This window comes from Asparagus officinalis, chromosome 7 (genome assembly GCF_001876935.1).
Source record: "Asparagus officinalis chromosome 7, Aspof.V1, whole genome shotgun sequence".
NCBI lineage: Eukaryota > Viridiplantae > Streptophyta > Magnoliopsida > Asparagales > Asparagaceae > Asparagus > Asparagus officinalis.
Genome location: NC_033800.1, coordinates 22,070,167 through 22,083,984, shown reverse-complemented (window position 1 = coordinate 22,083,984; position 13,818 = coordinate 22,070,167). Strand labels below are relative to the sequence as shown.

Below are 13,818 nucleotides of genomic sequence, written 5' to 3'. Positions count from 1 at the left end.
ATGACGATGACTTAAATTTGATGTTCGAGTATTGTCGGCGTAATGGATTTACAGACGCGAATTTGTATGCCGCCTCCGCTGCGGAATCCTCAACTTCGCAGAACACGCAGACTACGCCGGAAACTGTGTAGGAATTACACTCCAGATTTCCTTTTGAGTTCACTGATAGGTTTTGCCATTAGTTGTTAACCTCATGCATTGGTTGCTTTGGTAATATGTTGGTTATCAAGGTTATGTTAAGCACTGGTTGTTAAAGTTATTTGTTGGCTGTTACGTATACTAGTTGGTTGCTAAGTTAAGGTGTTTGATGTTAAGTATATGCGTTTGTTGTTAAGGTCACGAGTCTGCCCTTAAGTATAAGGGTTAGTTGTTAAGGATATGTGTTGGCTGTTACGTTTATGAGTTTATTGTTAAGGTTATCAGTTCGTTGCTAAGGCTATGTATTTTGATTTCTACTTCAGGACAATACTGACAGAAAATTCGCGATGCGCAGATACCCCGTTCACCCAAACCTGTAATGATGAGCGTATTCCTAATGACAACCCCACCGGCGACTCGATCATGCTGCTGGAAGACATGCTTAATCACTAAACAAAGATCCCAACTGAGTGGCACACCTCCATACGTGAAGTTGGTCAGAAATTTAATAGTGCTGCTGAAGTTAGATTAGCACTTTAATACTATTCAATTGCTAAATGGTTCGAGTATGATTTTTACCACAATGAACAAAGACGCATAAGAGTCTATTGCCGATTCAAACACACACATGGTTGCCCTTGGATGTTGTTTGCTTCCCCGCTCAGAAATTCGTCTACCATGTCCATAAAGAATTTCGAGTCTACCCACACCTGCGGTCAACATGGAGCAAATGCTGGCAACTTAAGGACATCAAGGAAGTTCATTGCTAGCCAAATACAAGCTGTTTTGAAGGTTAGGCCAGATCTTCGTGCGGTCGATATCAAGAACGACATGCTCTCTAATTTTGGCATCAAGATTAACTACAGTAAAGCGTGGTGGAGCAAGGAGACAGCTCAACAGGACCTGTTCGGTGATGATGATGAGGCTTACGATTCACTGAGATGGTCCTTATCTTTTTTATTCTTCTGAAATCACTCTTACCTTTTGGTTGCTAACTATACGTAGTAGTTGTTAAAGTTGGCGATTCGACGTTAAGTATACAGGTTGGTTGTGAAGTTTGAAGATCGGTTGTTATGGTTATGAATACGTTGCTAAATCTACTGCTTACCTTTTCGTTGCTAACTATACGTATTAGTTGTTAAAGTTATTGGTTCGTCGCTAAGTGTATGTGTTGGTTGCTAACTATACGTATTAGTTGTTAAAGTTATTGGTTCGTCGTTAAGTATACGTGTTGGTCGTGAAGTTTGAAGATTATTTGTTATGGTTATGAATCCTTCGCTAAATGTACTGCTTTGTTGTTATATTCATGCATGTATGAATCCATGGTGCATGCAACTAATCCAGGGAGTCGTGTTGTTATTGATGCTGATGACGGGAGGTTCAGGCGACTGTTCATTAGTTATAATGCCTGTATTGAAGGGTTCATTGCTGGGTGTAGGCCTCTATTGTTTTTGGATGGAACATTTATTAAAGATCGTTACAGAGGCATACTACTTAGCGCTACTGGGTATGACGGCAACCAGGGAATATTTCCCCTAGCTTATTGCGTATGCGACCAAGAGAATGAGGTTAACTGGAAATGGTTCTTACAAGGATTATGGACGTTACTGTATGATAGGGAAAGTCCTTACCAACCTCCACATCGACTGGTAATGATTTCAGATGCCGACAAGGGTATCAAGGCAACAGTCGAGGAATTTTTTCCAGATGCATTCCATTCAAGGTGTGTTCTGCATCTAGTCGAGAATTTCAAAAAAAAAAGATGAAGGATTTTGGGCACAAGGCAAATATCGTGACTACGTTGGGCGAGCTGTTACAATCTGCGGTATTTTCCGGGTATATGGTAAGATAGCTTAGTCCCGACGTTATTTTGTTACAGCACTGTTATAGTTGTTTAGGTTAGAGTTATCCTATAGTTTTCTGTTAAGGTTAGATTTTTATTGTTATGGTTAGAGTTATTCTGCTAGGGTTTTGCTGTTAAGTTTAGGATATTTGTTGTTAAGGTTAGGCCTTTAATGTTTAGTTTAAGGAATTATTGTTATTGTTAGTGCTTTGTTGTTAAGGTATGGCCATGTTACTTCAAACGTTGCTGAGTCCTTCAACAGCTGGATAAGAAAGGCACGATTGTTGCGAATCTTACCTTTGGTTGAGACCATACGGAAGCAAATAATGGAGCGCATGCATGAAAGGAGGCTATTGGGTTAGAAATGGTCTGGATACTTATGCCCGGAAGCGGAGTTGGTGCTGAGTGATAACATTCAACATGGTAGCTGCTTGGCGATTAAACATTCGACGGAAGATATTATGGAGGTCGAGTCCAATAAAACTTACCGCGTAGATTTGAAGAATCGGACTTGTTCTTGCAGGTCCTGGGACATCACCCGCATTCCCTGCAAACATGTGTGCGCTGCAATTTCATGGATGGGACGAGAAATTTATCAATATTATGATTGGTACATGACTGTTTACGCATTCAGAGCAAGCTATGCACCGATCATCTATCCCATCCCAGATTACGAGAAGCGCTTTGTACCGCCAGAAGAGCGAGTGTTGAAGCCTCCTCTCACCAAAAAAAGACGTGGCAGACCATGCACTAGACGAATAAACAACAGGTCGCTGAACACCCGACCGGTTAAGTGCTCTCGATGCAACATGGAGGGTCACAATCGTGCAAGCTGTAACGAGCCTATATAGTTTAGCGTTTTATTGTCATGTATATGGATTTGTTTTCCTGTATATCACTACAAGTGAGAAGGTCATAGCTTGGTTGTTAAGGTTATTACTTGGTTGTCAAGTTTATCACTTTAATGTTGACGTTTTGACTTGGTAGTTAAGGTTATTACTTGGTTGTCAAGTTTATCACTTTAATGTTAAAGTTTTGATTTGGTTGTTAAGGTTATTGTTTTGATTGTAAAATTTATCACTTTAATGTTCAAGTTTTTGATTGATTGTTATGTTTATTGATTGAATGTAAAGTTTATTGTATACACCTGCTATCCACCTGCTCTTTGTTGTCAGTATCACCGATCGTTAAATAAATTTGTCAAGTATATCGTTAAAATTGTTAAGTTTTATGGATTGGCTGTTAAGGTTATTCTTTGGTTTTCAATTTTATCACTTTAATGTTGAAGTTTTGGCTTGGTTGTTAAGGTTATAACTTGGTTGTCAGTTTTATTTGTTTGTTGTTAAGGTTACTATTATTCACTTGCAATTGGCTGTCAAGGGTAATGAGATATTTTTGATTTAACTGCATTCAATGCATTTCATAGTTCCCAAGGCAATAGAGTAATATCACCATCCCTCGGATTGTTCCAATACAGAACCGAACTATATAACATTTCTCCTCACCTTTACATCTTCTTTATCTTCCCATCACCGCCATTCTATTTGTCCTCACTATTTTCTCGATCATCCTAAGCTCTCCCCTCTCCAATCTCATAAACCAGAAGATCACGGCTAGCCCTCACGCTTATGAAGACTTTTTCAATATTTCTGCGTTCTGACCATATGATAGCATCAACCTTTTTGAATATTATTACCTTTATATATTCCCCATTGTCATTATCTTGAAGTTCTATCGGATGGGCTTGAATAGCAATGGCCTTCTCCAAAGAGCTTTCCGTTAACTTAACAGGCTGCTGGAAAGCTCTTTGTTGGAAGCCATTTATATTCAAGCACAGGTTATGGAACTTAGAGAATTGAAAATGGGGAATAGATAAGGTTATTAGCATTCAAATGGTTGATGCTATCATACAGTCAGAATCCAAGAAATCTTATACTCGAACGGGCCTATATAGTTTAGCGTTTTATTATCATGCACATGGATTTATTGTCAAGTATATCCTTACAAATGTTAAGGTTATGGATTGGTTGTTAAATTTAGCGCCCTGTTGATAAGGTTAGCGCTCTGTTGTTAAGGTTATGTATTGGTTGTTAAAGTCAGCTCTCTGTTGTTAAGCTTATGTAATGGTGGCTAAGGTTAGCACCTTGTTGTAACGCTTAGCTCTGTTGTTAGGCTTATGGGTTAAGAAGATCACGGGGTTGAATTGTTCATATTATGATTTTGTTATTAAAGATTATGTGCTGGTTGTCAAGCTTATGTACTGGTTGCTAAGGTTAGATCCCTGTTGTCAAGCTTATGGGTTGGTTGCTAAGGTTAGAGTCCTGTTGTCAATCTTATGGACTGGTTGTTAAAGTTAGCTCTCTATTATTAAACTTATGGAATGGTGGCTAAGGTTAGCGCCCTCTTGTGGAGAGGTCCCTTACTGTTATTCAGCAGTTATGGAATGGTGGCTAAGGTTAGCGCCCTCTTGTGGAGAGGTCCCTTACTGTTATTCAGCAGCGTTTGGACTGTTATTAAAGATTATGTGCTGGTTGTCAAGCTTATGGACTGGTTGCTAAGGTTAGAGCCCTGTTGTCAAGCTTATGGGTTGGTTTCTAAGGTTAGAGTCATGTTGTCAATCTTATGGACTGGTTGTTAAAGTTAGCTCTCTGTTGTTAAACTTATGGAATGGTGGCTAAGGTTAGCGCCCTCTTGTGGAGAGGTCCCTTACTGTTATTCAGCAGCGTTTGGTTGTCACGATCACCGGCGTATATTCTCTGCTACTGCATTCAATGTTCCTCCTAGTTCCCAAGGAGGAGAGTTAATATAACCTAAACACCTACCTATCCCCACATTCCACGCGGCAACACCACCATCCATTCGCCTGTTCAGCTACAGGATAGCGCAGACATCCTTTCGGCACAATCTTTCCTCGATCTCCCCTCTCATTTATTCTCTGTTGACCCTCTATATTTAATCTGGAAAAAAGCTTCCCTCTCCCCAAAACCTTCAAGTTCTCCTTTCGCCATTAAAACCAGAAGATCAATGCTAGTCCTCACGCCGATGAAGGCCATGGCGACGAGGTTTGCGCACAATGATGAAGATCTTGGGTATCCCTCACGCTGATGAAGACGTTATCCCCTGGAACAGGTTTGCTCTTAGTTCCATTAGCTGTGGGTGAATGCATGTGGCTCTTTTCAATGAGCTTGTACAATAAAAAAATAGTTAAGATTGATAGGTGCGTGGAATACAATCAATTCAGGTACATCAATGTGTGAATCACCTAGGAAGGCATGCGAATGCTGGTGGAGATAGTCCTCTGGCTTACGTTAACACTGTATAGCTATACAGTGTAAACGTAAGCCAGAAGACTATCTCCACCAGCATTCGCATGCCTTCCTAGGTGATTCACACATTGATGCAGCTGAATTGATGGTATTCCACGCACCTATCAATCTTAACTATCTTGTTATTGAACATGTTCATTGAAGGGAGCCAGTTATATTCACCCACGGTTATGGGACATATAGTAGAGACAATGGTAATACATGCTGTAGTCATCGTGTATTCAAGCTTATTTGTTGAGTTTACGGGGTTGTTTTTTTGGTAGGGGTGTAAGCAAGCTTGTAAAGGACGTGTCAGGATACATTGTCAGGCTTATTGATTGGTTGTTAAAGTTGACGACCTGTTGTCAGGCTTATTGATTGGTTGCTAAGGTAGACGACCTATTATCAGGCTTATTGATTGGTTGTTAAAGTTAGCGCTCTGTTGTCAATCTTTATGTATTGGTTGCTAAGGTTAGCTATCTGTTGTTGAACTTGTGGAATCATAGCTAGCATTAGCTCCTTGTTGTAACGTTTAGCTCTACTGTATAGCTTATTGGTTGAGAAGATCACGGGGTGAATTGATAAGCTTATGGTTTTGTTGTTAAGATCGTGGATTGGTTGTCAAGCTTATGGATTCCTTAACAATAGGGTTAGCACCCTGTTGTTAAGGTAAGTTGTTAATTATCAAGCTTATGTATTGGTTGTTAAGGTTAGCTATCTGTTGTCAAAACTATGGAATGATAGCTAACGTTAGCTCCCTGTTGTAACGTTAAGCTCTGTTGTTAGGCTTATTTGTCTGTTGTTAGGCTTATTTTTTGGTTGTTAAGGTTGTAGCATGGCTGTAAAGAAGGACGTGGTTATTTGTCTGTTGTTAGGCTTATTTTTTGGTTGTTAAGGTTGTAGCATGGCTGTAAAGAAGGACGTGGTATTATACAAGGTTGTATTATTGAGCTTATGTTTTTTTTTTTTTTGTTAAGATAATGGTCTGGTTATCAAGATTATGTATTGGTTGTCAAGGTTATGGATAGGTTACTAATGTTAGCGCTCCGTTGTCAAGCTTATGGATTGTTAGCTAATGTTAGTGCTCTCTTGTCAACTTTGCCTTTTAGTTGCCAAGTTGATCAAGAAAGCAGTTAGAGGGTTTCTATTTGTATTAAATGCTTCCATAATAGATTATGTTTCCAAGACAGCCAGTATTATCATCTGTCTCCCCGTTATTCCCAGCCACCATGCTTTAATTAACCCTCATCCCTTCCCCTGTATCCATGACAATACCTTTCGACGAAGCCATCAATCTTCCCATCACCGCCATTTTCTCCTCATCCCAGCCCCATTAACAACTACACGACCTTCATTTTGAAACCAGAATGATCATGTCTCACGATGATAGCGCGTGTATACATTGCCATGGCTCGGGGCATATCTCCCGGGATTGCCCTCATAGTCTTGTAGCAAACAGGGACCCACGATTTCTCCCCGTTCCAGATAACGTCGCCCGCAACATTCAGGAGCTTTCTACATTCGCTCTCCTCACTATTGAGGTGGGTCTGCCATCTTTGGACGAGCTCAGAGAGATGCTAGGGTATCGCTTTGACGTCTGGGATTGGACCTATGAGATCAAACGGGTATCTATAAATAGGTTCATGGTTAAATTCCCCTCTGATGAGCTACTAGATCAAGCCGTCGAGCTCTCTATAAATAGGTTCATGGTTAAATTCCCCTCTGATGAGCTACTAGATCAAGCCGTCGAGCTCAGTCCTATAAATCTTGGGTCCTTCGTAGGCAGATTCAGGCTTTGGTGGGAGGACCTCAGGCTAAGAGCATTGCCGTACCCCATGTTTAGGTGGGTCCGCCTCTTCAATCTCCCCTACCACCTCTGGGAGTGGGAGTTCCTCCAATCACTGTTCGAGGGCATCGGCCAATGCGTGTACTGCTCCGCTGACGTCACCACGAAGACAAACTTCAGAGACTGTAGGGTGCTGCTAGAGATTAGGGAATATTCGGATATCCCTAAGAGGATTAGGTTTCGTTACACCTCTCCCATGGACCGTTGTCTGATGGAAGGTTTCGTCGTCACTCAGCTTGTGGGTGGAGACCGTGAGCAGCAGACAAACAATGAGCAAGGTCCCATCGACATGTCCGTTGACCAACCTCAAAGCCAGCAACCGCAGCCTTCCCGCGTCGACCCGGAATTGATTGAAGTGTCTTGGAACGGCAGGCAAATGACGGTGGAGAAAGAGCTCTGGCAACGATTTCTCCGGGCCCAAGGTGTTGGGCCATCTACCCTTCCTCGTGATAGGGGTTCCTACCACGATCGCGCTTCAAGCAAGGGGAGCGGGGGAGGAGCAGTCGGCCCCTAGGTTATCATTAATTGTAAATCTATAAATATTTTGCTGAACTTGATGATGATACGCTCTATTAACTACCTATTAATATGTTTCTGCTAATATAGTGTGTTGTTAAGCTTTTGTGTTTGTTGATGAGTTTATGGTTTTGTTATTGAACTCATGGGTTTGTTGTTAATGTTATCCCTTGGGGATCTAGCATATCGTAAACTATTGGCGGGCAAATGCAGAAATCTTTTCGAATTTAGTTTGGTTGCATTTCAAGCACAAGTTAGCAGAATCTTGCGATGTTGTTAAGCTTTGCTATTTGTTGTTGAGGTTATGGTTTTGTTGTTGAACTCATGGGTTTGTTATTGTTAATGTTATCCCTTGATATCAACCTTATAATAGTTACTTGTATATTGCTATTAACAACAAAGAATTGTTATATATTATTCACAGAAATCTTTTCGAATTTAGTTTGGTTGCATTTGAAGTACAAGTTAGCAGAATCTTGCGATGTTGTTAAGCTTTGCTGTTTGTTATTGAGGTTACGGTTTTGTTGTTGAACTCATGGGTTTGTTGTTGTTAATGTTATCCCTTGATATCAACCTTATAATAGTTACTTGTATATTGCTATTAACAACAAAGAATTGTAATATATCATTCACAGAAATCTTTTCGAATTTAGTTTGGTTGCATTTGAAGCACAAGTTAGCAGAATCTTGCGATGATGTTAAGTTTTGCTGTTTGTTGTTGAGGTTACGGTTTTTTTGTTGAACTCATGGGTTTGTTGTTGTTAATGTTATCCCTTAATATCAACCTTATAATAGTTACTTGTATATTGCTATTAACAACAAAGAATTGTAATATATCATTCACAGGCAGAATCTTGCGATGTTGTTAAGCTTTGTTGTTTGTTGTTGAGGTTACGGTTTTGTTGTTGAACTCATAGGTTTGTTATTATTAATGTTATCCCTTGATATCAACCTTATAATAGTTACTTGTATATTGCTATTAACAACAAAGAATTGTAATATATCATTCACAGAAATCTTTTCGAATTTAGTTTGGTTGCATTTGAAGCACAAGTTAGCAGAATCTTGCGATGTTGTTAAGCTTTGCTGTTTGTTGTTGAGGTTACGGTTTTGTTGTTAAACTCATGGGTTTGTTGTTGTTAATGTTATCCCTTGATATCAACCTTATAATAGTTACTTGTATATTGCTATTAACAACAAAGAATTATAATATATCATTCACAGAAATCTTTTCGAATTTAGTTTGGTTGCATTTGAAGCACAAGTTAGCAGATTCTTGCGATGTTGTTAAGCTTTGCTGTTTGTTGTTGAGGTTACGGTTTTGTTGTTGAACTCATGGGTTTGTTGTTAATGTTATCCCTTGATATCAACCTTATAATAGTTACTTATATATTGTTTATATTTACCTTATAATATTTACATGTATATTGTTATTAACACCAAAGAATTGTAATATATCATTTACAAAAAATCTACATCTCAACGTCATCATCATCAAGTTTTCCCACCTCTTTTTTCCTCTTACTGCCTTCAATCAGTAAGTACGCTGCTAGCTTCACACGAACCACTCATGTGTTATGCTCTTCGGGGGTGACGTGCAGGACATCTCTACCTTCGGTAATCGCTTGTACGAACTGGTAGACATAGATCCCACAGTCAACATCTCTACCTTCGGTAATCGCTTGTACGAACTGGTAGACATAGATCCCACAGTCATACCTGCACACAAAAACAAGGAAGCATTGAGACCATTGTTGCTTTCAATCAAAACATAACAACAAATTCGTAACCTTAACAACCAGTTTCCAACAATGAATCAAATTCGTAACCTTAACAACCAGTTTCCAACAATGAATTCCAACAAGGGTTCCGGCAAACTTACGATCCGTTTTACTCCTCACATGGAACTTTGATTGGGTCGAATACGCTACGCAATTGGTTCTCATTGAAGCCAGCTTTAATGTAGTTGAAGGCTTTGACGATATTGAGCACAGGGTCCTAATGTCCAGATCTCTCCTTCAAGGAGTCGTAATGCCTGGCAATATCATTTTCGACATCAAACTCCAGAAGATGCCAATGATCGCCCTGGACAATGGGAACTAAGAGGTTAGTACACCCTTCATCGACCAAGCGTTTGATGTAGATATCATGCAGCTCTTGGTAATCTGGTTTCGGCACATGTATTTGGTCCTGCAATAAAGAAGTAACCCGATCAGGTTCCTTTTAACATAGATTATGTGCTGATAGTTAGGAGTACGCCACGCCAGACATAAACTTACACTAAACCAAACAGGGACCACCCCGAATTTTATACTGGACGGCGCTCTCTAATTTTCACGAACTAAATCAAGCAGCGTATCAACAAGCTATCATAAGTTGGCAACAAGTAATTAATAATAGTATTGTTAAATATGCTAATGAATAAATACCAATCGAAAATCTTACTGAATCATCCAGTCGCCCACCGCGTAATATATTGAGGATCTCAAGCCGGGTAATAGACCCTGCTGATCCCTCGTACACTTTAATAAAACTGCAAACAGGGAAAAAAACAAAAATAATAGTTAGCAACTAACAATTAGCAGCAAGAACAAATCAAAAACTATAACGAAAAACCCTTAACCTAAACAACAAATCAATAACCATAACAAAAAACCCGTAACCATAACAACAAACACGTAACCTTAACATCAAATACGTATCCTTAACAACTACCACATAACCTGCACAACAAATCAATAACTATAACAAAAAAACCCTTAACCTAAACAACAAATCAATAACCATAACAAAAAAACCCGTAACCATAACAACAAACCCGCAAACTAAACAACAAACGTAAATACTTGAGATGTGAGGTAAATACTTACTTGTTACATCTACAAATGCAAAAATGGTTAAGAGCTTTTTGCTCCTCTTCCGTCAGTAGCGCGGCAACGTCTGCTGACACCTTATAGTTATGTACAAATGTGTCCTTGTCGCCCAAAAACTTGATGATGAAGCCATCTGGAAAGGGAATCCCCTCGTTCAGCTTATCTCTGTACATTTCTTCTTCTGAACTCATAGGGGAACTCATGTGTTTTTCCCAGATAGAGTGGGGGTCACTTTGTAGCCGAGCAGGAGCCAACTCTGCATTGTTTTCCTGCACCTGCGCTTCCTCCTCCCCACCCACTTCTATTATTGTGTTTTCAAGGGCTTTGCATCTCTTCCGTTTAAGGAGTGCAGCAGCGGCCACCTTCCCGCGTGCCCCCGTTGCACCCCTCTTTCTCTTATTCAAAGCCCTTGAAAACACAATAGGAGCATCGTCGTCATCTGTTGATGTCTCTATTGCTGGTGGAGGGGCATTCTCTGATTGCTTTATTTCCATCCCAGTGTCCTCCCGCAGAGTGTCTGATTCCAAACAACCCATTCGAAGTATAAATATTAAGAAAACATAGCCCCTTCTATCTAAACTTAACAATTTCATAGTAAACCTAACAACTGATGCCTAAACATATGGTGAAAAAGTTGCTAACCTATACAAGTTTGCGTCTCCCCATCACCTGCAGAAGGGACTTCAACCGCCGGCGTTATTTCCCTTCCAGTGCCCTCGCGTTGAGTGCCTGTTTCTGATAATATTCAGAGTATAAACAATAAAAAGCTTAACAACCAATACGTAGACATAACAACCAATCTCTAATATATAGTACAAAAGCAAGCTAACCTGTACAAGTTAGTAGCTCCTTCGCTGGCGGGGACACCTTCTCTCCCTCGTTTATTTCTGCCTCAAGGGCCTTGTCAACAACAGATGCCTCTGGTGGAGGTAATTCTCCTGACGGAGCATCTTCACTCTCATTGTGGATATCAGAAAACAATGGTTGTGGAGAAGCCCTCCTTGTTGGAGGGGCCTCGCTCTCCTTATTAGCTTCATCAAATAATAATGATTTATTGACATCCCCCTCGTACTGTACATCAATGCCACCCACTGTGCCTGGAGTGTCTGATTCAAAAAATAAACACAAATGAGCTTAGGTACTTCATTGTCAAAAAAAACATAGCATCAGTTACATAACCTTAAAACTAACCAAGATACTTAACAATCAATCTCCAACCTTGGCAATAAATCACTGACCTTAACATTAGATACGTAAAGTTAACAATACTCTTAACCTTAACAATAAATCCCTAACCTTAATATTAGATCCGTAAAGTTAACAATACATTCTTAACCTTAACAATAAATCCATATACTTATCAATCAATTTTTAACCATAACACGCAAACGTAATTGCAAGCCACATCTAACCTGTACAAGTTTGCAGCTCCATCAATGGGCTGGACACCAATCCTGTAGGGCTCTTATCCTTGTATACAGAGAGGGTTCCGGATCGTGCTTCGCTTAGTTCCTCTCTCAGTCTTCTATTTTGAGCAGACAGCTTAGCCACCTTCACAGAAAGAGCACTTATCTTTACACGGTCTGCAGCAATCATACCCTTAAATTTATTCTCGTTCTCGCGACGTAATGATTCGTTCATTGCCGCGATGCTCTTCCAGTAGATAACTTGCTGAGGCCAATCCATTTGCTCAACTGCATCATTTGCCTGCTCGGCATCTTCATCAATATCCTGTGGCATCACATATGCAACGGACAGGTAGAGTACTATTAAAATGATTAATTAATTCAAAAACAAATAAAATCAACGATTGCTAAGTTCTTACAAGTGCATCAATTGGGATGTCGTCATCATTTGCCGGCGTCTACTGCAGCCGGACCCTTAATCCTCCTCTTCTCTCTCTCTCTCCTCTTCTCTTTCTCTATCCCCTGCTCCTTCCCCCCAAAACCTCCCTCAATTCTTTGAAGTTGTCCATGTTGCTGTGGAAGCTTTATCGTAGCTTTGCTTGCTTTCGCAACAATAGTGGCCAATCTCAAAGAACCAGCAACGTGCCCAAGTCTCACCCAATTTGTCAGGGGAGGCCTCACCGTACAACCAAGTGCTGGCTTCTTGATGCCGGTGAGTTCATAATACCACAACTGCACATTAGAGAAATAAAAACTTAACAAACACCTTCATCCGTAACAATTAATAAAGTAACCCTAACAATAAAAACGTAACATTAACAACCAAACCGTAATATTAACAACCAAACCGTAATATTAACAACCAAACCGTAACATTAACAACTAAACCCTAACCTTCACAAATTCCAAAAAAACATGATTACTTACACAAACTAGAGGGGTACACCCTTGCAGATATAATGTCGTCTTCCCTGGCTCAGGACCCTTCAGTGCCCTCTCTATCGCGTCAGATGTCTCACTGAATATATAGGTCCCCCAAGCAGTGTTGTTGACCTGTTCGATGCTGTCGACGTACTTGAATAAATGCCTAGGAACGCCGGAAACACTGCTTGGACACCAAATCATGCTCAGCTGATAGAGGATCTGTAGCAGGACAAAGTCCTTCACATCTCGGCGATCAGAAGATAGTACCAGCTTCAAGAGCAGGTCCTCCACATTGCGTCTGGTGGGGCCTCCTTTGGGGGGAGCTATACTGCTGGAACCCCCCGCCTCGGGTTTGTCAAAGAACCTGGACCAAATCCTATTTTTCCTGTCCCGATTGTGGTCAACATGAAGCCCCTCATTGGAGAACCATGTATGCTCCATTACCCACTCAAGGTTGAATGAGCATGGGATCTCTTCTCCATCATTCCTATCGGTGAAGACGAATTTTTTGCTCTTCTTGTCCCACTGACTCAAAATGTGCTCAAAGGTGGGAAGATCGACGCCAGGTGGGCAAATTGGACGTAGTGTCTGAATACACTATCTTCGTAGGCCGCAAAATTCCTTGGCCCCATACGCGTCACCAAATTCTGCATGAAGTCGTGATAGGCACCGAAGCTGGCGGTGGGCCGCAACGTAATAGCTGGCTTTGCCCTTTTTCTACAAAACAAAAACACAAGACGAGAGCATTTTTGAGTATAATCAGTAAACATAACAACTATGCTGTAAACTTTGCGGGTAAATCAACAACCTTAACAGCAACCCCATAACATTAACAACAAAAACCTAACCTTAACAACCAAAGCCTAACCTCAACAACTAAACAACAACCTTAACAATAAAGGCAGTAACCAACAACATTAACAACAACCCCACAACCTTATCAACCAAAACCTAACCTTAACAACCA

At 40.4% G+C, this 13,818-nt stretch overlaps 1 protein-coding gene across 1 annotated transcript; it reads right to left on the bottom strand.

Annotated features, from left to right (window-relative positions):
• Positions 9,979–13,414, bottom strand: LOC109846806. Its single transcript, XM_020416052.1, has 7 exons — positions 12,855–13,414; positions 12,380–12,659; positions 11,934–12,287; positions 11,352–11,627; positions 11,164–11,256; positions 10,094–10,181; positions 9,979–10,014 (listed from the first exon to the last, which is right to left on the bottom strand). The coding sequence occupies exons 1-7, from the start codon at positions 13,290–13,292 to the stop codon at positions 9,990–9,992; spliced, it is 1,554 nt and encodes a 517-aa protein (XP_020271641.1). The 5' UTR covers positions 13,293–13,414; the 3' UTR covers positions 9,979–9,989.